This window comes from Histomonas meleagridis (genome assembly GCF_020186115.1).
Source record: "Histomonas meleagridis strain 2922-C6/04-10x chromosome Unknown contig_95, whole genome shotgun sequence".
NCBI lineage: Eukaryota > Parabasalia > Tritrichomonadida > Dientamoebidae > Histomonas > Histomonas meleagridis.
Genome location: NW_027150927.1, coordinates 283,063 through 309,183, shown reverse-complemented (window position 1 = coordinate 309,183; position 26,121 = coordinate 283,063). Strand labels below are relative to the sequence as shown.

General features: G+C 28.8%; 8 protein-coding genes across 8 annotated transcripts; 5 read left to right on the top strand and 3 right to left on the bottom strand.

Annotated features, from left to right (window-relative positions):
• Window positions 1-701: 701 nt before the first annotated feature.
• On the top strand, window positions 702-1,703 carry GO595_009782 (Thioredoxin family protein; the record flags this gene model as incomplete). Its single annotated transcript, XM_067923505.1, has 1 exon — window positions 702-1,703. The coding sequence occupies one exon, from the start codon at window positions 702-704 to the stop codon at window positions 1,701-1,703; it is 1,002 nt and encodes a 333-aa protein (XP_067770092.1).
• Window positions 1,704-6,267: 4,564 nt separating this feature from the next.
• On the bottom strand, window positions 6,268-7,257 carry GO595_009781 (protein Mo25; the record flags this gene model as incomplete). Its single annotated transcript, XM_067923504.1, has 1 exon — window positions 6,268-7,257. The coding sequence occupies one exon, from the start codon at window positions 7,255-7,257 to the stop codon at window positions 6,268-6,270; it is 990 nt and encodes a 329-aa protein (XP_067770091.1).
• Window positions 7,258-13,778: 6,521 nt separating this feature from the next.
• On the top strand, window positions 13,779-14,309 carry GO595_009780 (GTP-binding protein ypt1; the record flags this gene model as incomplete). The annotated part of the gene is made up of 1 exon (XM_067923503.1): window positions 13,779-14,309. One exon carries the CDS (start codon window positions 13,779-13,781, stop codon window positions 14,307-14,309), a length of 531 nt encoding a protein of 176 aa, XP_067770090.1.
• Window positions 14,310-15,162: 853 nt separating this feature from the next.
• GO595_009779 (actin) lies at window positions 15,163-15,465 on the top strand (the record flags this gene model as incomplete). The annotated part of the gene is made up of 1 exon (XM_067923502.1): window positions 15,163-15,465. One exon carries the CDS (start codon window positions 15,163-15,165, stop codon window positions 15,463-15,465), a length of 303 nt encoding a protein of 100 aa, XP_067770089.1.
• A 55-nt stretch (window positions 15,466-15,520) lies between these two features.
• Window positions 15,521-16,294, top strand: GO595_009778 (actin; the record flags this gene model as incomplete). The annotated part of the gene is made up of 1 exon (XM_067923501.1): window positions 15,521-16,294. One exon carries the CDS (start codon window positions 15,521-15,523, stop codon window positions 16,292-16,294), a length of 774 nt encoding a protein of 257 aa, XP_067770088.1.
• A 5,580-nt stretch (window positions 16,295-21,874) lies between these two features.
• Window positions 21,875-23,413, bottom strand: GO595_009777 (protein disulfide isomerase; the record flags this gene model as incomplete). The annotated part of the gene is made up of 1 exon (XM_067923499.1): window positions 21,875-23,413. One exon carries the CDS (start codon window positions 23,411-23,413, stop codon window positions 21,875-21,877), a length of 1,539 nt encoding a protein of 512 aa, XP_067770087.1.
• A 347-nt stretch (window positions 23,414-23,760) lies between these two features.
• On the top strand, window positions 23,761-24,030 carry GO595_009776 (uncharacterized protein; the record flags this gene model as incomplete). Its single annotated transcript, XM_067923498.1, has 1 exon — window positions 23,761-24,030. The coding sequence occupies one exon, from the start codon at window positions 23,761-23,763 to the stop codon at window positions 24,028-24,030; it is 270 nt and encodes an 89-aa protein (XP_067770086.1).
• A 187-nt stretch (window positions 24,031-24,217) lies between these two features.
• On the bottom strand, window positions 24,218-25,366 carry GO595_009775 (Xaa-Pro aminopeptidase; the record flags this gene model as incomplete). Its single annotated transcript, XM_067923497.1, has 1 exon — window positions 24,218-25,366. The coding sequence occupies one exon, from the start codon at window positions 25,364-25,366 to the stop codon at window positions 24,218-24,220; it is 1,149 nt and encodes a 382-aa protein (XP_067770085.1).
• Between the last annotated feature and the right edge of the window lie 755 nt (window positions 25,367-26,121).

Below are 26,121 nucleotides of genomic sequence, written 5' to 3'. Positions count from 1 at the left end.
TTTTAGTAAAACTTTTGTTAAACTTATTTTATTTAATAATAATGATGTCTTATAATATGTTAATATTGATGACAAATTGAATAAAAATTTAAAGACTTGATAATTCTTAAAATTTTGAATAAAAGAAATATAAAAATTAGAAAGGAATGAAAAATGATTATTTTTAACGTACACGATCTTCATAAAACCATTAAATTTGATATTTGAAAAATTTTTAAGAATCAACAAATTTTGAAAATGTTGTAAAAATAATTTTCCAAACATTATTAAATTTTGTGACATTTTTTGGATTTGAGATGGTATTTGAACATGAATAGTCATTAACAGAATACAGACTAGCATCGAAGAAAATTTGGATTGAGGCACTGCCGCAAAGGTTTTTTTTATGAATCAATTGAAAATTAAATTGGTATTCAATTATTAATATAAAGAAGCTTTTTCATAGAATGATTGTTCACAACGAATTCCTAACATGTCATAAATTGCTTTTTGAATACTTTATCAATAAATAAACAATTTTGATATAAGAAAATTGAATGGAAAGCGTTTGTCTAACGGAGCTAAATTTCCCAGACTCAAACCCAAAATCTTTGTGTGTTCAAAAAGATTTTGATTGGTTTATCAATGATTTTTTAAATGGTTATTCGGTCAAAGTATCGTTAAACGTTCGAACGTTAAAACCTGACCAAATAAAATTTTTAATGATTTCGTTGTTATTTTCGCTTGTTTGTTCGATTAATGATACAAACGTTGTATATTTAGATTCACCTGGGTTTCGGGATAATGTTATTAAGAAAGATGAATTAACAACGTGGGTTATTCTTTTTATTGGAATGAACCATGAAAGTTGCATCAAAGCACATAAAGAGTTTTATAAAGCGTCAGAAATAATCCATGGAGTTGTTAAATTTGGCATTGTAAATATTACAAAAGAACCATTTTTACAACGGAAATTATCGATAAATTATGTTCCTTGCATTAAAATATATTACTCTGGAGGCGCCGAAGAATACAGAGGGAAGCAAAAAGCAAGCCATATTGTGTCATTTATCAGTGAAAAAATTCCAAATTTTGTAAGAACCTTTGATCGGAAATGGCTTGAAGAATCTATTCCATCAGTTGTTCTTTTCACTGAGCAAATCAAAGTTTCTGTTCTATGGGCTACACTTTCCATAAAGTTCAAAGATCAATATGTCCGATTTGGGATATGTAACGAATTCCATATTCATCGAGAATTTTCGATAGCCAAACTTCCAACGATTGTTTTCTTCAACAGTACCAATCAAATTCGTTATCGTGGAAGTTTTACTGAAGAAGAATTATCAGATTCAATTTCAAAATTCTTGAACGGAACTTTAGAGATAAACGACACATTTGATGACGAAGGCTTTTATCGGATGGATGAGTTTGCTGCCCAATGTCATGGTCGTGATTTCTGCGTATTGCACACTGGAAATGACATATGCAACGAATATCGACAAATACGAACACTGTGCAAGCGGCAGCAAATGAAATTCTTTTATGGAGAAGGAAACCTTCCGTTTAAGCAAATGAAAGAAAATATGTATTACATATGGAACCCAAGAAAAAAGGGATTTGTCATAGTGGAGGACATTGACGAGCTAAGTGCGGCATTGGATAGAGTGGTTGACGGCGGTGCAAAGTGGATAAAGGCTGAGGAATTGCATAATGAAGAACTTTGATTTGTAAATTGTTTTGTAAATAATTTTTTTATATTGAGTTTTTACAACAAAATAATGAATCCATTTATCTGTGAAGTAATGAGGAAAAATTTGAGATATCAATGAATAAAATCCGTGACATTAAAATCTTTTCGAACAAATTTTGGCTAAATCAAATGTTATAAAAAAAATCAGATAAAATGTATATCAAATAGATTAACTTTGCATTGCTTTGGAAAATTCCTAAATCATAAAGACACTTTCCGATAAAGTTTTGTATTAGTTTTAGTATAACCAATGGTTTTGTAAAATAACATATTAATCTAAAACAAAATGAAACACAAATATAAAGCAACACACACCTGTTATTGCCAAACGCTGTGACACTTTGCTACGTAACTGATCAATAAAAAAATATAAATCAGTTTAAATTAAAGCGTTTTTTAGAATATTTATTGTAATGCTAAAATATATTAATATTTTTTCTACGCTTTTTCGGTTTCATCCTTTTTCTCTTTCTCTTCGTTATGTCTATGCATTAACATGCAAGGGAAAAGGAAATGCCCAGCGCCGCAGTCACAAAATGCCGGACCACTACCTGACTGCGTTACGTCGTGGCCCTTGTGACATACCTTAGCGCATTCCTCGCAAAAACAGAAATTAATTCCTGAGTTATTCATGCAAGTTCTGCACCTATAATATCTATTGTGGTTTACCATTGTGTAACCAGTTTGCTCGAATGTGCAATGTCCAGGTATGAAAATGTCTCTGCGATTACCGGAATTCATCATCATTTCACTATTTTGTTTTCTTCTTGCGATCAAATCAATAATTTCTTTCTTGTTCATTAAACCAGTTTCATTAAGAATTGTTTTCTCATTGTTATCTTTAATGTTGACATCAATTTCCTTTTGTTCGAGTAACAATTTCACAATATCATTATGACAATTACGAGAAGCCTTTAATAAAGCAGTATCGAATTAACAAAATAAATTCCAAATATTAATATGAAACAGTAAATCATATATATTAACATTAGTATCTCTTGCATTAATATCGATACCATTTTGTTCAAGAAGTAAATTAGCGATTTCGCTGTAACCTAATTCAGACACAATCATTAAAGGTGTTTTAAATGAATATAATAAATTCCAAATGATATTTTGATATATTAAATCAATCGAATAAATAGTTTTAACATTAACATCAATTCCTTCTTGTGTAATAAGTATTTTAACTATAACAACATAACAATTTAATACCGCTAATACAAATGCTGTATTTCGAAGTATTATAATAAAACTTCAGAACATTTAAATAAATATTTACACTTAAGCTATTAATACCTTTTTGTTTGATGAATAAGTCAATGATTTCTGCTTGTCCATTTAATAAACATAATGTAAAAACAGTTTTAAATAATTCGGAAAAACTTCGAAAAGTCATATAAATGAACATCACTTGTATTGATTTCGATTCCTTCTTTTTCAAGTATTAATTTAATGATATCGATATGACTCTTTGAAGCTGCATGCATTAATGCTGTTTTATATATAATAAATGAACACCAAATATTTGAGTTAAACTTCAAATAATGAAGTTATATATTATCTCTTGCATTAATATCAACATTATTTTGGTCAAGAAGTAATTTAACAAGATCAGTATGACCATTTAATGCTACAATCATTAAAATTGTTAAAAATCACATAAAGAAACACCAAATATTATAAACAATTTCTATATTATTCAAATAGATATTATCTTTGATATTAATATCAACATTATCTTGTTCAAGAAGTAACTTAACTATATCCGGTTTATCATTTTTCAATGCTAAAATAAGTGCTGTCTTAAATACATTAAATAATTTCCAAATTAAATTTTGAATTTTCATTTGATAAAAACAAATTCTAAATATAACAAATAAACATTTTTAATGTTAATATCAATTCCTTCGTGTTCAAGTAATAATTTAACTATTTCTGTACGGCCGAATTGTGCTGCATAAATTAATGCTGTTTGAAATAAAATGAATAAATTTTAAATATTTTTTAATAACATTATATTGACAAAACTAATATTAAGTAAAACAAATAAATATTTTTAGCATTAACATCAATTCTTTCTTTTTCTAAAAGTAATTTAGTAATTTCTACACTTCCATTATACGCTGCAGACATTAAAGCTGTATAAAATCAACGAAATGAATTCCAAATATTATTTTGATATTTGAAATCAACAAAATCGATTTTATCTTTGTTGTTAACATCAATTCCATTTCGTTCAAGTAACATTTTCGCGATATCATTATTACAACATTTAATAGCCACAGAAAGAGCTGTATCAAAACTAACAAAAAAACTCCAAATCTTTCAAACAAATATTAAATCATTATAACAAACATAAAATATTACATATAAATATCATTTGTTACATTAATATTAAGTTCTCCATGTTCAAGAAGTAACTTAACTACATCAGTATAACCATAACGAGCAGCAAAAAGTAATGGTGTGAAAAACATTTATAATAAACATCAAACATTTTTTAGAAACACGAAAAATACCTAAAAAACATCACCTCTCACATTAACATCAACATTTTTATTCTGAAGAATTAACTTAGCGATTTCTTCGTAACCATTTCTTAATGCTAAAATAAGTGCTGTATCATATTTCTAAAATAAATTCCAAAAATAATTCAAAAACTTTATGTAATTAAAACAAATTCTACATATAACAAATAAACACTTACTCCATTAACATTAATTCTTTCTTGTTCAAGTAATAATTTTGCAATTTCTATTTCATTCTTTTTGATTGCCATAATAAGTGCTGATTCAAATAATAGAAACAAATTCCAAATTTAACATTGAAATTTTATATCATTAAAATTAACTCTAAATATAACTTATAAACATTTGTTTGATTTATATCAATTCCTTCTTGTGCAAGAAGTAATTTTACTGTTTCCAAATAACCTTTTTTAGATGCTTTCATTAATGATGTTTCAAATGATTTATATAAACATTAAATTATATAATCAAATTTTATGATTTTGTAAGTTTATGTTAATTCCTTTTTTCTCAAGTAAATCGAGCATTTGTTGATTACATCTTTTCAATTCATTAATAAGTGATTCTTGAAATCGTATAAATAAATTTCAAATATAATAAAGAAATTCGAAATGTTGAAATTATACTTTAAACATTATAAATATATCTTATCAAAATTATTTGTTAGATTTTCTTGTTCAAGAAGTAACTTAAGGATTTCATTATGACGACTTTCCAATGATTTCATAAGTGTTGATTTAATTATCAGGATTTAAGGATTCTGTGTGTCATATAATTTCATTGTATTTTCAATCGATAACTTGAGGTTTTCTTGGTTAAGATCAATAATTATTTGCATGAGTGAGTTAGGGATTTGCAAATGCATAGATTGATTTGTAACATATTCAGCTTCATTCTCAATCTCGTTTGTTGCTGGTGTCGGATTAAGATTGCTTTGCATAATGAAAAATGAAGAAGAAAGGCTGCATGTAAAAACGATTCACTTCATTGAAAATTTCAATTAAACAAATGTTTGTTGGGGGATGTTTGACACAAAGGAATAACCCCCTCAAAAAAACCCCTCACTGACCATTTAAAAATTGGGCAATATCCATTCAAATTCAACTTTTTGATATGATTTTATCTGCTTGGCATATTTAATAAAGAATGAACTAACTTTTATCAAAGGTGAGTTCATAATAGACAGTCACTATGCCTTTAATATATAACAGAGTTTTTTCTGTTCGACTGATAATGAATGGAAAATAGATAAATTATCCCACGAACAGATTAAAATGGAATATAGAAATCTACATCTATTATAAGACAAAAAATTTTAAATTTTTGATTAAAGATAATATATATATCATTATTTGTTATCAAATTCAGATATTTTTTTTTATGTCAATGAATGTAATAGTTTCACAAGAACACGACATCTTCTATGATTTATCTGGTCTTTAGAACTTATTGCAAATAAATAATCCGCATTGTATGGAAAGAGAAACTCTAAGCTAATGTCCTGAATGAAAATCAGATCAAATATTCGATAATCATGAACACATCATCCAACCTATTATCTATTCAATTAATGGAAGATCAAAAGGATTGATTTTTACTTTCTTTGGTTCCAATTTTTACGGACATTTTAAGTGTTTTAGGCAAATCCATATGCATTTATATTCATTTTACCAATTTTCAATGATTTTTACAATTGGTATTGACTAGATCCTAATTTTTTGGAAAATTTTTTAATTTCATATTATAAAAAATTATAGTTTTTGAAACATAACCTTAAGTCTTATTACAAATTCATTCTTTAAAATATATGTAAAAGTTTCTATTCCTATAATTTCATTTTCATTTTTTTGATTATGATCAATGAAATGCAATTTGAAAAGTTTATTTAAAGTGACTCAATAATTTTTCAAAAATTTTAAAACAACAAAAAATCAAAACTTTTAACATAAAAATATTTCTTTTTTAGTTTTTTATTTCGAGTTTCATTTTAATTTGGTGTGTGTATGTTTATTTAGGAATAAGCATTCCAAGCTGCATCAATAAATAATCCTTTTCTATCTTCAAATCTTCGTCCTCAACCTCTCCGAGCAAGTCGTTGATGTAAGGAATCAATTTTTCTGCATTTGCACGGAGAATCTTCACAATCGACTCCGGCTTATGCTCATTAACAACAAACAATTTGAACACGTGGAAGGCTTCCATCGATATGTTATGGTACGAAGACGCCATCAAGTCCATGATGACCATCAAATTTCGCGGATCTGCCAAATACGTTTCTTGGAAGCTTTGATAAGTAATTATGATCTCTCCTATCAGCTTCAAAGTTTGGCGGCACATAGCATAATTCTCTTCAATCAATGTGCTGTGAAGACGTTTGATTATTGATTCATTGTTCGCCTTTAAAAATTCTTCGGCTTGTGGTGCGTTAAGAAGCAACTCTCGAAACGTTGCAAATGAATCTGCTGAAACATCGAAATTAGGAGCAAAGAAATATGTGAATAATTTATCAAGCCTTTGGTCGGTTAAGAGCTCTTTTGCAGGGCCTTCATATCGAGCACATTGCCTAAGCATTTCTCCGGTGCAAACAGCAAGTTCTGGATGGTCATAAAAAGAAAGGATTTTATCTATAACTGTTGGGTTATTTTGAATCCAAGTAGCAACTGGATGTTCACTTTGAGATTGCTGTGCAATGGATCCCGTAAAGATAATTGCAAATTGCTTTCTTTGTTCAGAAGATAAATTTAATAAATTATCTAATCCAAGCATTATTAAATTCGAATGTCCGATTTCGTTTGCTAATTGGAACGCAGTTGAATCACTTTCATCGCCATCCTTCTTTTTAAATAAGATTTCTACCATTTGGGCAAAATAACGATTTATCTTTTTTTGTAATTCTTCTAAATTTGTTGGGTCACCTAAGAATTGTGGATAAGCAGTTAATGCTATTACTGTTTTGTTAACAACCTTCAGAGGTTTCGCGTTTGAGGAAGAGCTCATTTATATGGTCACTTTTTTGACTCAAAAAAATAACCGCCTTAAATTTCAATTGTATATTCAAAAATGGTTTTCAAAACGGTGTATATAAAAAGCGTCATATAATAAGCGGTTGAATATAACAAATTATCAGTTCTTTATCTCTACCTGTTGAAATACAATAGACAACTATATAGAGTAATATTTATTTTTGACGGATTGGAATATTTTTTTAATGAATTACAGAATAATATTTTGAAATATTTATGTAAAATTCATCCTGCTTAACATTATAACGCATTATTGTGAGATAAATTAAAATATAATTGGATTATAAATTCGAATTGAAAAAATGATATGAATAAAATATCATCTGATTACTTCATTCTGTTTTATTATAAATATAAGTGATGTTTTTGAACATAAATATCAGAAGTCTCCGTAGTCTAATGGTTAGAATAGGAGTTTAACACGCTCTTGACGGCAGTTCGATCCTGCCCGGAGACATTTTTTTTGATTTATCTAGTGTATGAATATATATCTTTTCATTAAAAAAAAAAATTAATTAGGAAAAAAAAATAAATTAGTATACTGAATTTTTAAATTTATATCAAAATATGAAATAATTTTTGTGGTGTCAGTTTTCCTTTTAAATTAATGAACAGATCTGTTGATTATCAATAAAATTTATAAATTTAATTTAATAATATTTTAATCAACAAATCAATTCCTTTAATACTTTTAGGATTTTTTTTTGTCTGTGTTGCATGTTTTATATATATTTATTTTTTAATAATTTTGTTCATAAAAATTCGCACTATTTATTACCAATTTCTCTTAAATTGGATGCTAAAGCATCCTATATTTTTTTTAGCTATTGGCTTTTATTGATAAATAATTTTTTTAATGATTCTTTCCTAAATTTAACAAGGTGAAGTGATGAGTGTAAGGCCTTACAACAAACGCGCTTGCATTGAATTTTTTAATAGTTTACTATAAATTGAATTGAAAGTGTCACAAAGATTTTGGTTCTGAGTGCTGAACACTCCATCACTTCATTTTCGTAATGAGACAAAAGAGTTCGGGCTCGAGAAAAATTAAATCAATAACAGTTACGGCGCCGAATGGGATGGTTGTAACGATTCCTCTAGTGAATCAAAAGATCAACGCCAATTCTAATGACTTACAGAGACTTGAACAAATAGGCAACAATATTCGAAGTAATTTTCTGCAGCAAGTACACAATGTTGCAGAGGAAGAAATTGTACAGCAAACAGACATCAGAAATAATTCTGAATTTATACAACAACAAGATAACGTTACCAAAGAAAAAATGATGCAACAAGTAAGCAAAGAAACAGATCTGTTCCCATTTTCATACTTTGGGTCAGATGAATTTGATTGGGATCAGCTTGAATTTGATTGGGATCAGCTTGAATTTGATTTTACCAATCAAAGTTAGAAGAAACATCAGTAGCCAGTGATTACAAGTGGTTGTACTACTTTAAAAATCACTTTAAAAAATAATTTGTTGAAAATATCTTTTTGTGATCATCTTTGTAAATTCTTAGTATGTTTTGATAAGTTACAATCTTGTTTCTAAGAATGTAAAAACTTATAGCCTTGTTATGAATTTTGGGCTTTTTGTAATAACATATGTTAGATTTATCACTTTTTCTTTCTACTTCTCCTGCTATTTATCGCAAGTTTTTGTAAGATATTTTTTAATGTGATATCATGAAAATTATTCATCTAGTTTTAATATGAAATTTTTAATGCATTATTTTGGAATAAATAATCTTATGTAATAAATAACAAGTTCAATTGCTTTAATTTGAAGTAATGTCTTCAATCAAAAGTTTGAATCTTTTTAAACATTTTAAAAAAACATCTATTAATAATTTTCAAAAAAATACTTGTATGAATTTCAACATCACTAAACAGCGATTCATTAATGAACTCTCAGCTGATGAGAGTGGTGATAAGTAAATATTTTTCCTTTTAGGATTGGTGTATTTGATAAAAGTGCCAGTAAAAGGTCATAATTTTCCAAACCAGAAATGGAGGAGTATATTCCTTCATTTGAAGATTTCTTAGTGTTTTTGATGCAAATAAATAGTGAAAATGAAGAAGAAAGGAAAAATTCATTTGAAGTTCTTCATAAATTGTTCACTACCAAAATAATAGTTTTAATGGATCTATGTGCAAGTGCTCTAGAATTTCCACAAGGAAACGAAAGAATTTACATGCAAGCACTCATTTTGATTCGTCGTGCAATTTCAGAACAACCAAATTTACCATTTAAAGTCATTCAACAAAATTGGAATTCAAGTGATATGGAATCAATTAGATGCAGAATCGAGAATTCGACTATCCTTCATCTTTCTGCTCCATGGCCTGCAGTCAAAAATATGTCTGCCTTTGTTATTGCTTTAGTATTTAAATTAGAGGAGAATTTTAATTTATTTCCAATTTTACTCAGATGCTTAAGCACGAATGCTTACATAAAGTCATGGACCGGTGTAATTAAGGTTTTTACCGAAATTTTTGACATGAAGCTAAAATTTGTTGTTGATAGATGGGATCCAAAAATCACCCAAGTCCTTATGCCTTTTTTACTAAGAAATCTTGAAGCTCCAGATCTTCATATAGAAAATTATGTTGTTTGTGGTCAATGTCTTCTTTCATTCATTAAATGTATGCCAAAAGTTTTTGATTCCAATGACAGGGTAATGCAAGTTCTTCATTCCCTTAACATTTGTTTTCCCAGGGCAAATCTTGAATTATATCGAATCTTTCATTTTATAATGTATCAATTTCTTTGTGAATTTTATAGCCATGCCAGTATGTTCATGCAGTACGTATTTGAAACTGTAATGAAAGGCTTTAGCAGTATCTATAAATATGTTTCCATCAACTTTTGGCATCGCTTTGCACTTTTTGAGTTTGACTTAAAAAAAAAGTGCAACAATGTTAACGGTCAATCCGACAATGAACAACAAGTTTATCCTAATAACTTTATGTTTGAAGCAACCAAAGGTCTTATCAATCCATTGTTGGATACTCTTGTTGCTAATAGTGAAAGTGTTATCGACGATAAAGATTTTGAAAATTCCGTCTATTATTATGCTTATGAAGTAATATGTGATCTATTTCGTGCCAATCCAGAACTTACTTTCCGATGCGTTGTTAATTTTGTAATGAATCAAAAGGATATACCAATTTCTGGCGAAATCTCTGCACTTTATGGGATATCAGCTTTATGTTATCCAATTTCTAATAACGAATTAAATGATTTCATTACGCAATCTATTTCTTCATACATATTAATAAAATGTTCAAATGCTAATCCACGCATTAGTCAAATAGCATTTTATACATTAAAACGAATCTCATCATCACATCCAATCATTATTTCTAATCCGAATATTTTACCGCAAATATTTGCGACCATTGCTGAAAACATGTCACGAAACATTATCGTTACGATCGAAATCATTGATTTATTAATTACAATTATCGAAAGTTTTACTAATGAAATTAACGAAGGCAATTATGATAACTATATAAAACTATTTGAAATGATGAACAATAGTGAACTAATTCAACAAAGTGAAATAGTTGATAAACCATATGATATTTTAACACATTTAATCAATAAAAATGGAATACATATCACAGAAGTAAAACTTAAGCAATTACTTGAACTTAATTTACAACAATTATATGAAATATTACAAAATCCTTTTACTATATCATATGTGACATTAAAAGAAATAGGAATAATGAAATTACTTGGAGACATAATATTAAAATTAAAAAAAGGAATACATTATATATTACCAAGGTTATATGAGTTATTTGTTAATATAATACGTAACCAAAAATTCGAATTAATCGAAAACGCACTTCAAAATCTTTCACGTATGTTCTATTCTGATCAAGATTTTTTTGACTTTCGAGAAGAAATATTCGACGCATTTAAAATGACAATTCATTGTGGTAACCCATTAATTATGGGATTATCAGCTATAGCTATTGGTGACTTTTTCTTTCAAATTAATGCGCCAATTAATTTTGATATTCTTAATCAACCACTTGAACAACTGTATAACTTATTGGAAGATCCAAACGTCGACAACAAAAGAGATTATTATGCAAATGTTGTACGATCGATTGGGTTAATATTACGAAAACATTATAATGTTATCCCTGAAGAATTAAAAATTCGTTACTTGAATAAGTTAATGGAATTAACTAAAATATATACTATGGATAATAGAACTGATGAGGTAAAGAATTTGTTCAGCGCAATTGCTGTTGGATTTACTTCATTGTTCATGGCAAATGATATAATAAAAAGAGATGATAATGAGTTCATAAGATGCTTCATCGTGTTCATTAAAAAAATTTGGTATTCGGAGGCGTACGATGAAGAAAATATATCCGAAATATATAAAATGGTTGACGCGCTAATAGATGCAACTAACAGTAAATATAATATCCAGTTGCAATCTAAGGAATTGAGATATTTAATGAGTCATGGATTGACACTTAGCGACCCGATAGTGGAACAAAGCGAAAAATTACTGAAAAAAATTCAAAGGTTGTGATATAAATAAAATATACTGAAAGATGTTGTTTTAATTATTTGCTTTTCACTTTAAGTTGATATTATGATTGCAGATATTTTAAATGGGCAAAACATTGTTAATATATACAGAAATTTTAGTTATATCTGTGTATAGAAAAAAAAATATCAAAAAAATTTACAATGATGTCGTTTTAATTATATAGGGTGTTCAAAAAGTCCTGACCCCCCCTCCTATTATGGGCTGTGATTAGTTTATAAATAAAATATTCATATAATATTAAAATATAGTTAATGAAGATCTTATATATGTGAAATATGTGATTTTTGATTAATTGCATATCGAGAAAAATTTAATTTAAATTTTGGTGACGCAAAAAATTTGAGAAGAACCGTCACTTTTTTTCATGGATGCCGTCGAACAAAGATTCATTATTAAATTTCTCTTCCTCTCAGGAAAAAAGATACAAAAGCCATATACAGAGAAATGTTCACTGTCTTGGGAAATAATACAGTTCATATAAGTACAGTCAAAAGGTGGTGTAGAAAATTCAAAAAATGGTGACTTTTCATGCCTTGATGAGGAACGTACAGGGGAGACCCCCATCTGATCTTGTTCATCCAATTTCAAAAAATTCTTCAAAAGCAACCATTTATTTCAGCCCGCTTAATCCCAAAGCAATTATCAGTGACTCCAAATACTGTATTAAAAGTTCTTTATGAGGACATGGGGCTGAGGCGCTTCACTAGGAAATGGGTCCCCCCATGATTTGACGGAAGAACAAAAATTGGAAAGAGTCGATATGTCAAAATCAATTTTAAAAAATATTAGAAAAAAAGCGGAAAAGAAAAAATTTCATTAATATAATGACTGGGGAGGAGGAATGGTTTTATGTTAATTATCAAAGTTCTTATATGTATGCAGCATCACGAGATGAAGTGCCAACCCGTACCCAAAAGAAAATTGACAGTGAAAAAATCATGCTGACAATGTTCTTCAATGGAAATTCCCTATTATGCATTGATTTTCTAAAAAAAAAAAAAAAATATAATCAACGCTATTTCATCGATAATATTATTGAAGAAATAATTAAAAATACAAATGAGGATGAGGATCAATTGGACTTAGATCAAATGATGATTCATATGGACAATTGTAAAGTTCACAAAGGAAATTTAGTTCAACAAAAATTAAATCAAATAAAGCTTAAATCCATTCCGCACCCACCTTATTCTCCTGACATCAGCCCATGCGACTTTTGGTTATTTGGTTATTTAAAAAAATATTTGGAAGATAAAGAGATAAAATCGAAACATCAATTAAAAACTCAAATTTTAACGGCATGGGAACACGTCAATTTTGAATAGCTTCAAAGCGTGTTCTTGGAATGGATCAAAAGATTGAAGTGGATAATAGAAAACAATGGAGAATACTATATCACATAAATAAACAAGAATATCTAAAATTGTTTATTCATTGAGATAGGAGGGGGGGTCATGACTTTTTGAACACCCTATATGATATTTTTTGCAATAAGTTGACATTATAGTTGTAGATATTTTAAAATGGGCAAAACTTTGTTAATATATACAGCAATTTTAGTTATATGTGATATTGAGTTAGCATTGCAATTTAACGAGAAATCAAAGGAATAATTTTATTGAACATAATTTAATCTTGTTTGTATATGGTAAAATAATTTTATATATTTTCTATTTAATATATGTAATATAACATTTGTTTAATCAATTATTTAGAAATGATTTGCTTAAAACAATTTTTTATCTAAAGTAAAAAGTTTATTTCAATCATAATAAGGTTAAATTTTATGGAAAAATGTCCAACATAAAACAAAATGATGAATGACTTTGATATTTTATATAGTTTCCTTATATAATAACTCCAGAAATTCTTATTATAGGTGATTCATCAGTTGGTAAGAGTTGTCTTCTTATGCAATTTTCAGATGGCACGTTTTCTGAAAGTTATATTTCGACCATTGGCGTTGACTTTAAAATTAGATCGGCAACAGTAAATGGAAAACAAGTGAAACTTCAAATATGGGACACTGCTGGACAAGAAAGGTTTCATTCGATTACTTCTAATTATTATCATGGTGCACATGGAGTTGCAGTCGTATACGATATTACTAATCGTGAAAGTTTCGAACACACAAAAAAATGGGTTGATGAAGTTGAAAAAATAGGAAGCTTAAAAATATGCAAAGTAATCGTTGGGAATAAAGTAGATATCGGTGATAAAAGAGAGGTGTCTGAACAAGAAGGAAAAGATTTCGCAGAAACACTTGGCGTGCCATTTATTGAAACATCGGCAAAAACTTCATTTAATGTAAGAGAAATGTTTAATAATTTATGCATTGCAATTGATGATAGAAATGACTTGTTTAGGGAAATTAACCCTGATAAAAAGAAAGAACTTGGTGAAGGTAAGTCAATATGCAGATATCGCTTCTGTGGTTGCTAAATTTGATGCAAATAAGGACAAAAAATCAAATTTTATTTAATTGTATATGTGAAGACGACATTTTTGAGTTAAATATTTTTAGAATAAAACTGGTTGTGTAAAAAAAAAAATTATTGTATTATGATTCAATTTGTTGAAAAATTTACGAACACATCAGAAGAATATGACTACAGATTCACTGAAACTATCTTGCATGCTTGCAATTCATAATTTTAACATTCTTTGGTTCGATCCATTGACTTTTGTGAAAACATTATTTATAAAAAAGTAAAATCCATTTAAGACCAAAAATAATGGCCATGCATAAGTTTCAATTTGTATAGCATGAAAAAGATTTATTGAGCAATTTATTTCATTCTTTAACGTTTTGAAAACATTTTTTTAGGAATATTTAAGTGTAATACCTGACATAAATAAGTTTACTTAGTTTAATTAATTTACAATTTTTTCTATATTGTCGAAAAATGATAAAAATTAAATTCAATGCTTACTGTAAAAATAGAATTTTTTGCATCAAAACTGCAGCTGCTTGCTTACATTATTCTTAAATTTATTATTTGTTATGATTGTCATGAAATGATGAAAATTAATATTTGAAGTCAACAACATTACGCTGAAAATTACAACTATATTCATGTCTAAGGGTATAAATTTTCCTACATAATGAATTATTATATTATGACAAAATTTAAAAAAAACGAAAGACTTCACAAGGTCACATCAAATTGTCCAAAATTTCAATTCAATTTCTGAAGAATTCGGTTTAGACACAATATAATTACCATCACGTGATAATGTCCTTTAATTCAAAGGAATTCATATCATCTAATTTTCACTTCATTTTTTATTTATCATGGCTGAAGACGAAGTTCAAACATTAGTTATTGATAATGGTTCTGGTATGTGCAAGGCTGGTTTCGCTGGTGATGAAGCACCACGCTCAGTTTTCCCATCCATAGTTGGTCGTCCAAAGTATGTCCAAACAATCGCAGGAGGACAAAACAAGGATACATATGTTGGTGATGAAGCATGCGCTAAGGCAGGTATCCTTATCCTCAAGTACCCAATTGAACACGGTATCGTTACCAACTGGGACGATATGGAAAAGATCTGGCACCACACATTCTACAACGAATTACGTGTTGATCCCAGCTGAACATCCAGTTCTTCTTACAGAAGCCCCAATGAACCCAAAGGCCAACCGTGAAAAGATGATCCAACTCCAATTCGAAACATTCAACGTTCCAGCATTCTATGTTGGTATCCAAGCCGTTCTTTCCCTTTACTCATCAGGTCGTACAACCGGTATCGTTTTCGATGCAGGTGATGGTGTTTCCCACACAGTTCCAATCTACGAAGGCTACTCCCTTCCACACGCCATCATGCGTATCAACCTCGCCGGTCGTGATCTCACAGCCTACCTCCAAAAGATCCTTAACGAACGTGGTTACACCTTCACAACATCCGCCGAAAAGGAAATTGTTCGTGATATCAAGGAGAAGCACGCATATGTTGCTCTTGATTTCGACGAAGAAATGAACAAGGCCGCCACAACATCCGAATGCGACATCTCATACACACTTCCAGATGGCAACGTCATCACCATCGCCAACGAGCGCTTCAGGTGCCCAGAACTTCTTTTCAAGCCACACTTCAATGGCTTCGAATTCGAAGGTATTGACCAAACCCTCTTCAACTCCATCATGGCATGCGATATCGATGTCCGTAAGGATCTCTACGCTAACATTGTTCTTTCTGGTGGTACCACAATGTTCGAAGGTCTCCCAGAACGTATGGAGAAGGAAATGGTCCGCCTCGCACCACCAACAATGAAGATCAAAGTCGTCGCCCCACCAGAACGTAAGTACGCAGTTTGGATCGGTGGCTCCATCCTCGCATCACTCGCTACATTCCCACAAATGGTTATCACACGTGACGAATACAACGAAGCTGGTCCAGGAATTGTCCACCGCAAGTGCTTCTAAACAATCGCACCTTATTTTTTGTTTGAATACTCGATACCGTGTGATTTAATGAAACAGAATCTCAATTTTTTTTAATTATTTTATCAAACAAAATCATGAAAACTTAATATTATGCAAAATAATGCACTATATATTCAAATATTTAAAAAATCTTCTTTATACTAAATTTATCATATCGTTTGGCCACCCCGAATTTAACGTTTTCTTGACGAATTCAAAAAATAAAAGTATGCAGAAAAAATCAAATAGGGAATGCTATAAAAAAACATCATATCAATTCATGGAGCAACTTGAAAATATTATATTTTCTTTAAGTGATGAAAATATCGGAGCAGCAATTCAATCAACATTAAATTTATATGATGTCCGTTTTTCATTTTCATATAATCTTATTGTATCCCAATTAGTTTATTCTTCCTTTGTTTCTTTTGTAAATAATGAAAGTAGATGTTTTTTATATTTAATAGGAATTAATGAAAAAGAAAAAGAAAAGAAAAAAATTATAAATATATTTTATTGGTATCTTCTCCGATTGCAATCACAAGAATCAAAGTTTCTGCTTGAAAAAATGCTAGAACAGAATATGATAGATGAAATCGAAAAGAAAAATGATAATTCTTTTTCTCATCAAAATTTATCTGATCAAACCAATAAAAGTAAAAACACTCAAAAATCTTCAAAAGATGAATCAGAACTAAATAAAAAACAAACGCATGAAGGAGTTAATCAGTCTATTGTCGCTAAAGCAATTCGAAATGATGAAATAGAAAAACTTCAAGAAATTTCAACAGAAACAAATTTCAATTTTAACCAAATAATTGAGCCATCACATTACGAAAAATGCACATATGTAAATAAAGAAAATGTTTCATTAATTGATTATGCAGCATTTTTTGGGTCAATCAAATGTTTTAAATATTTATTATTAAATAATTCCAATATAGCAAATGCAGGTAAATATGCAATTGCAGGTGGAAATTCTGAAATTATTCATTTATGCGAACAAAATCATTCATCATTTGAAGATGCTTATGAGATAGCAATTGAATTTCATCGGAATGATATCTTTCATTATTTGTATGAAAATAACATTATCGAAATCAAAGATAAGATAAAACTTGGGAAAAAATGTATTAAATATAATAACTATGAACTTTTTTCATTTCTGGAAAAAGAAGGAATGAAAATCAATGATTCCTTAATTAATGAAGCAGCAAGAAATGGTAATATATTCCTTACATTATGTTTTCTTGAGGAAAATAAATTACCTGATAATATTCTCGTTTCTTCTGCTGAATCAGGAAACATTGAACTTTTTAAATATATTCTTGAACAAGAAGGAATTGATATAAATGTTAAAAATGTTTTTTTAATGAATATAAATTTTATTTCTTTAATTTCATGTTAATTAATCATATATGGATTTTATATTGTTTTTTTAGAACTGCACTTATGATGGCATCTGAAAAAAATGATACTGAAATTGTGAAATTATTGCTAGAATTAAAAGGAATAGATGTCAATGCTAAAGATGTTTTCTGGTTTGATTAAATTTTTGTTTTATATATTTGAAATTTCAATACAATATTTGGAATTTAAATATATCTGATGAAACAGCACTTATTATTGCTTCTTCAAAAGGGAATATTGAGACAATCAAATTACTTCTTCAACATAAGAAAACTGATATTAATTTGAAGAATATTTTTTTGTTAATTATAAAGTTTATCATTAAAATAAGAAATTTCAAATGTATAAATGGTGTTTTACTAATTAATTCACAACACCGCTTATGTTGTCATGCATCTCAGGAGCAAATGATATTGTTCGATTACTTCTTGATCAAAAAGGAATTGATGTTAACTTAAAAAACATTTTTTTATTTCAATTAAAGTTTATTTTACTGAAATAATGTTAAATATTAATTTTCGGTGTTTATTTTTACTATTTTGGACAAGTATAATGCTTGCATGTCGATATAACCATATTGAAATTGTAAAAATGTTAGTTCTTAAAAAAGGTATAGATGTTAATTTGAAAAACATTTTTTAATATAATTTTTTGTTTATTCAAAATATTTAATGTTAACAAAATACATTTAATATTTATTTCATTTTCTTTGGACAGCATTAATGTATGCATGTAATAACTCAAATCCTGATATGATAAAATTACTACTCGAAAAGAAAGGAATAGACCTCAGTACAAAAAATATTTATTTAATTAAATTAATATTTACAAATGATTTTTGGTGTATATAACCAAAATTTGGAATTTTTTCAACAAATTTTCAATGGCACTAATGTGGGCATGTTCAAATGATCAACTTGAAATTGTTCAACTTTTAATTGAACGAAAAGTTAGTGTTAATGTTAAAGATATTTATTTATATTTATTTAATGTTTCATTATATTTTTTTATGTTTCAAAATTATATTTGGTGTATTTTTATATTATTTAAAACAGCTTTAATGTATGCATGTACAAAAGAAAATATTCCAATTATAAAATTACTTTTAAGTCAAAAAGGTATTGATATTAATGCAACTGATGTTTTTTAATGAGATTTAATGTTTTAAAATGATTCTTAATGTTCTTTTCGTTGATTAACTGCTTAAATTTAATTTTTGGTATTTGTTGAATTGTTTTTGGACAGCTTTAATATATGCTTGTTCAATAGGTAACACTCAAGTGGTAGAATTACTTCTTGAACAAAAAGGAATTGATACAAATATAAGAGGAATATATTTAAATTATTTAATGTTATTTTTATGTTTCTGATGTTTGAAAATATAATTTGGAATATTATAAAAGTTATTCGTACAGCTTTAATGTGGGCAAGCAAATTTGGTTACGAAGATATTGTTAATTTAATACTAGAAAAAGAAAAAATTGTAAATCAGACATAAATTATATAAAAATTTGTATTATATAAATATTATGTATTTAAAAAATTAAATTTTGTATATTTTATCTAATGTGCGCGATTAATAAATTTCATCATATATTTTTTGTGATGATGTCTTTAACCTTAAATATTAAATGGAGATTTGGCATTTTACTAAAAGTAAAAATAATTTTGATTCATTTGTAATCAAACAATGAATATATATGAATAAAAAATTAACATTGTTACGAAAACGAACAATAAAAATTATAAGAATTATTATAAATACAATCGCAACAATTATAACACAAACAATAATGATAACCATATTTGTTTGATTTTCATTATTATCATAAAAAATGTGAAATAATCCGAATAAAACAAAAAATATGTTGAATACTGAATAACTGTATAATGATAACATAAAAATCCAGTAAATAAATAAGTAAAAGAAGAAGATAACACCTTATTGAAACTATATATGTATTGGAAATAAATGAAAAGTAAATGATACAGAAAAGTTAATGAATATGAAAATGTTGTCTAAATTCATATGAATTCTCTAATACAAATGAATTCGATTTTGTAAATGCATTGGATGAAGTAAATGGAAATGATTTCATAAACGTATTTGAATTAATCAAAGCATTTGATTTAGAAAATGTATTAGAATTTGTAAAAGTATTTGATTTAGAGAATGTATTAGATTTTGTAAAAGTATTTGATTTAGAGAATGTATTAGATTTTGTAAAAGTATTTGATTTAGAGAATGTATTAGAATTAGTAAAAGAATTTGATTTAGAGAATGTATTAGAATTAGTAAAAGAATTTGATTCAGGAAATGTATTTGATTTTGTAAAAATGTTCGATTTAGAAAATGTATTTGAATTCGTATATGCTGTAGAACATCCTGATACAGTTCCAAAGGTAATACTAAATATTTTAAATGCGTTACTTAGATATGTTTTTAACACCATAATTTCAATTTTATCTGTAACTATATAAAAAGCAATATCACTAATTGTAGGTTCTGTTTCCCCATAAAAGTAAACACATTTAAGTTCATTGCACCAATTAAATGCGTAATCATTAATTATTTTTACATTTTCTCCAATGCAAACAGTAGACAAAGAAATACAATATGAAAATAATCCATATGAAATAATTGATATTTTATTGGAAATTGTAAATGCTTTTAGATTAGTACAAAGACAAAATGTAAAATTACCAAAATCTATAATATTTTTACAATTAATAATTTCTTCTAAATTACCAGAAGAATAAAATGAAGATTCTCTAGTAGCAGTAACTGTTGATGGAATTTCATATGTTATACTTTCTTTACATGCTGGATAAAAGTAGATGGTTTGAATAGTTTTATCATAAAGAACTCCATCATCATTCAAATTACAAAAATATGGATTATTCTCAGATATCTTAAAAAACTTAATTTTCTCACATAGTATAATAACACATTCACCAAATGAAATTACTGAATCAGGAAATGTTATGTTCTGCAAGAAATTACTATTTTGAAATGAACGATCTCCAAATATTTGAACACTTTTTCCAATAACAATTGATTCTAAATTATAACAAGATGAAAATGCATAAGATTCAATTGTCGTAACAGAATCACCAATGATAGCTGAAAGCAAAGAACTCCATTCCGAAAAAGTACTTGATGGAATTGTATCAACATTTTCATCTATAATAACAGCTGTAGAGTATTGCGATATTTCATCAAATTCATTAGAATTAGTAATTGTAAGTGTATCATCAGAAAATGTTTCTCTTGAAGGTATACAAAACATAATAAATATTAAAGGAAGGAATTTATTTTTCATTTTCCTGATCCTATTATTATTTCATTGAATAAATTTGATGAAAAAGAATTCGTTTTCGTGATAAATAATATAGATACAAAAAAGTAAAATAAAATTTTAAATGAAATATTAAATAGATTCAATTCTCTTTTATACAACACAAAATAAGTGGGATTTAAAAAATGAAATAATGAACAACATATCTTTTTTCGATTTATGATGGAAAAATTTTTTTGTGTTAAAGAGAGATCATAAGAATTTATGTGTAAATCGACAAGAGAGAATTGAACCTTTGAAGCATTAAAATATACATATACACAAAATTCTGGGGAGGGATATTCATAAATTAATTCATTTTCTTCATAATGATCAAAACATAGCGAAATCGAATGATTCATATCTAAGATACGACAGTTTGCGCATGTTTTAAGTAGTATTAAGATAAAATATTGAAAAATAATCATGTTACATGATTCAAGAAGGTTGTAACCGCTGTATTTGAATTATTTACACGGAGAAATGTTGTCAAATTATTTTCAAATAAACCGTTCCTATCAAAGCCGATTTCAATGTAATACCCCACAAAAAGCCGATATTTCACATCATATGACGTTAAGCGAAATTTATCGTATTATTTTTTTGAAATTCTTCATGATGAACCACAATTAATCTGTTTGTGGCTTTGGGTTTTACTCAAAATTAAATGTTGATATTGATGATTCATCATTTCTTCTTTCCATGAAATTTATTTTGACTTAAGCAAAAATCTGATTTCGTTAAATTTTCAGACGGAAGTTGCGCTACTTCATAAGATTCGAATTATCACAAATTTAATCGTATAGAAAATTTATTTATTAAATAAAAAATCCTAAAGCTCATCATTTGTCTTTGATGTGATCATTTTCCTTAAGTTTTCGAGAACTTCGTTCATTGTTTTTGCTTCTTCAGGTTTCATTTTCGGAATGAATTTCTTTGTTTCTTCTTCAATTTCATGGAATTCCTCATCCGAAGGCAAAGTTGCGCCGAGTTCATGTTGATATGTTCCGTACACCTCCAAACTCAAAAGGACATCTTCGCTAGAATCCCCTAACACAGGGATAACCGCACTACTATTTGCAGGATACAAATATGCAAATGGTAATTTTGGTAATGAAGGAAATCCACCTTCAACAAAATTTAATTCGGGGATAATCATGCCGAATTTAATGTGTTCTGTTTTGTTTTCCGATTTCAAATTGTCGGCGGTTTTGTAAACCTTTGAAAAGTATTCCTTTGATTTTGTTGATAAACTAACAAAGAATAATACAGTGTCCTTCTCAGTATCATCAATGAAGTCATGGTAAGTTAATCCGACCACTTTTTTAATTGGTCGATTGAAATTTTGATAAGATGAAAATCGTTCACTTCGATAAGTTTTCTTCAGCTCTGAATTACGGATCTTGTTTAGAATTTGTGTGAGACTTTCATTAAGTAATGTGTCATTGAAATCATTGCGAATTAATTCCTTGTCAAGAATTTCTGAATAATCGTATCGGTAACCGTTTTTGTAATTCAAAATTTCTAAGTAATAAGAAGTTGTGTCATAATAATCGCTGGTGAATTCCTTGATGATGTCTCTGTCCGAACTTCTGACGTAGATGAACGAGAAATCGGGATACTTTTTGCCGAATTCATATAGAAAATCATATTGATGTTGATTAAATGATGGGGTGATTAAAATAACTGACGTCTTGTCGTTGCGCATAAGAACTGACTTGTCGACTCTGGAGACATATGGATATGAGAATTGCTTTAATCCTTCCATTGTGCAATTGAAGGATTTGAGCGTTTTGTCTGTTTTACGATAAATGATGCAATTGTTGGGCTTGAGGTCAATACTTTCAGCAAGAGAATCACTTAAGTTAATGACATTGATCGATCCGATTTCATGTCCAATATCCTTAGCAAGATGAACAAGATGGTCCGTGAGGTTTGCCCTACTGCCTATGGTGATTGGAGCTCCTCCAAGAGCAGCTACAAATTCAAATTGCTCATTCAAAATTGGACGTTTTCCTTTTAAGAATAAATCAATTGTGTAAAGCATAGACATCTCATTAGAAACTGGGTCTGACATACCAATAAGTTCACCATCTTTGAAAAATGCGAGACATGGAGTTTCAATTTTCTGATTTAGGTATTCTTCCATTATTTCATCAACTGCAGTGTAAAAACTTGCTTCTGGGAAGAGTGGTTGAGCCGCTAAAAATTCTTTTGCTAATTCATATGATGGTTTTGGAATTAAAACAACAACATTTGAATGCTCTTTAATATACTTTCCTATTGGTGACTTATAAGGTAATGGTGAAAATCGTGTTTTTTTAAATGGAACGTATATAGATAGTGCACAAACCACAAATGCACCAAACATATCTAAAGGGTAAAATTACCGTTTTACACGGGGTACCCCATTCTACATCCACAGGTTGTGCGTAATTGGCAATTTGAAGACTCCTCTAACTTGAGTTGTATGTTTCACCTGATCTATGTGAAATCATAATGTTTAAGCCTGCGTCAAGGATGAGTTGCAACTTCCATAGCTTCGGAGATTGTAAAACGATTTGGTTAACCTTAAGTAATAAAGTGTTGCACCACTTTCCTTCAATAACCTTACGGGTTGCCTTTGAATTTGTTGTGTAAAGGTCATCACCGATGAGTTGAACCTTGCTTCCGAGTGTAACCTGGAATAAAGTTAGGTCTTTTCATCATAGAATTCGGATGCAGCAGCACCAAGACCAATGCGGATATCCTTTCCTAGCCACCGGTGGTCTTGATAGCGCGTTCGATGAATGTGATAGCTTCTTCTGGTGTTTCAAGACATGGCGAGAAACCTCCCTCATCACCAAGCTTTGCAGAGACGCCCTTTTCATTAACAAGGATGGCATTTTGTTTTGTATACAAAGTTGGTCTGGGTATGAAATTCCTGCGGCTGGTGAGGCCATGAATTTTTGTAACTTGAGATTGCCACCGGCATGCTTACCACCTTAATGGATGCTTACCACCATTAAGTATGTTGAAGATTTAAAAAAATGCACGAACATTAAGTTATACAATCAATGATTTTTTTTAAAAGCAGATAACAAATTTCACATTTTGAATATTCTTTCAAATCAAGATTTAATTTATGTTAAATCATTCAAATACTTAAAAAGATGTACATTAAAACTATTTACAATTATTCAAGTATAACTGTGTCTTCAAACCGTATTCCAACATTTCGTAGTTCTTTAGGACAATCAGCGAAACGAGGATTAAAGTATAAGCCTGGCTCAACGGAGAACGCCATTCCCTTTTCCAGCTTCCGATCAAAGTTTATTGATCTTGCATCATGTACATCTAATCCAACCCAATGCGATGTATGATGCAAAAAGTAATATGAAAGAGAATTCATATCCATTTTCAAACCGATTTCATTAAGTCCAGATAACAATTTCCCTTTAGCTATCTCCTTTAGTTGGTTTAGTGTTTCTACTTCTCCATTTTTTACAATTTTCACTAAGTCATTTTTCACTGATTCAACACATTTGATTGTATCGGAGTGAATTTCACTAACTTTCCCGATACAAACGGTTCTTGTGAAATCTGATGCGTAATGATCAACTTCAGCACCACCATCGAGTAATAATGATTGACCTTCTGTGATTGTATCATTGCTGTTAATAGAATGGAGATAAGTGGCGTTCTTCCCAAAAAGAGCTAAAGTCGGATATGCTGTTCCTGAAGCTCCTCTTTCAATTACTGCGTTCTCAAAACGAGCAACAACCATTTTCTCAGTATCACCTGGCTTTATGGTTTGAATAACATGAGGAAATGAATCAATAGTTATTTGAGACGCTTTTTTCATTAAATTAATTTCATACTTTGACTTAATGACTCGAAGAGAATCTACGTACGGTGATAGGGATTTAAACATTGAGCCGATGTGAAAAAGGCGATCTGATTTAGGATAAGAACAATAAACATTTTCATGATTAAGATTGTGTTTGGAAGCCCAGCTGCTTAATTCATCTGAAAAAAATATGCTGTCAACACCTGAAGTAGACTTTACTTCTTCAAGTGATAATGTTGGACCATAAAACATCGTTTCGGAATTTTCTTTTGATAAGAATAAAGCTGACTTAGCTTTGCCACCTTCGTTATAAATTGCAAGCGCTCCACCTGGACGTTTTTGCCCAGTCAAGTAAAAATAATCTGAATGTTGATCAAAAGGAATTGGGATTGATGGAATTAAATGAAGAACTTCACGTCCAAAAATTAGTGCCATTGAACCTTTTGGGAGTAGTTCATATAACTTATTTCTCCTTGCCACTAATTCTTTCTTCATTTTGTTTACAGTTATATTCAAGTTTGAATAGTTTACATAAAACCCCCAAAAAAAACAAAAAAAATGGGGAATTGCTGTTCATCAGGAGATAAATATGATGAAATTCCCACAATATCAAGAAGCGATATTTACCCACCAACTGCAAATGCTCCTTTAAGAATTTCTCCAGATGATTTTGAAACACTTGTTAGTCGTTTAAAAACAGCAAATTCTGATCAAGAAAGAATTTCAATTATTAGAGCAATGACCCACTACAAATATTCGCTTGATGATATAAATAGCATGTTAGCAACAATTTCAAAAAATCAAGAAAAAATTAAAGCAGTGAGAATTCTGAAGAAATGTGTTATGGAAGGAGAGCCAAATAATGGACGACTTCTAAAGCAACTCCAAGAATCTTATACTTAATCAACTTTAACAAAGATTAAGATTAAGATCTTTTCACAATGAACCACTTGTCGTTGTTCATTTTTGGCCTGTACCGGTAATATCATGTGTGGTTCAACAGATGAAACAAAATATAGATTTTAATTTTGATCATCGATTATCACCATTTTTAATTTTTTTTGAAACACATGTTTTATGTTTGACTCAAAATTAAACATCTGGTTTTAATCAATGAGCAAACAATCAATGATTATTAAAAGATAATCCTTTTTTTAATTTGAAATTTTTTAAATGCCTTTGAGAGAAATTTTTTGAGATTTAAATAATGACTTCATAAATTCAATTTCTAATGTTAATAATTTGAAGAA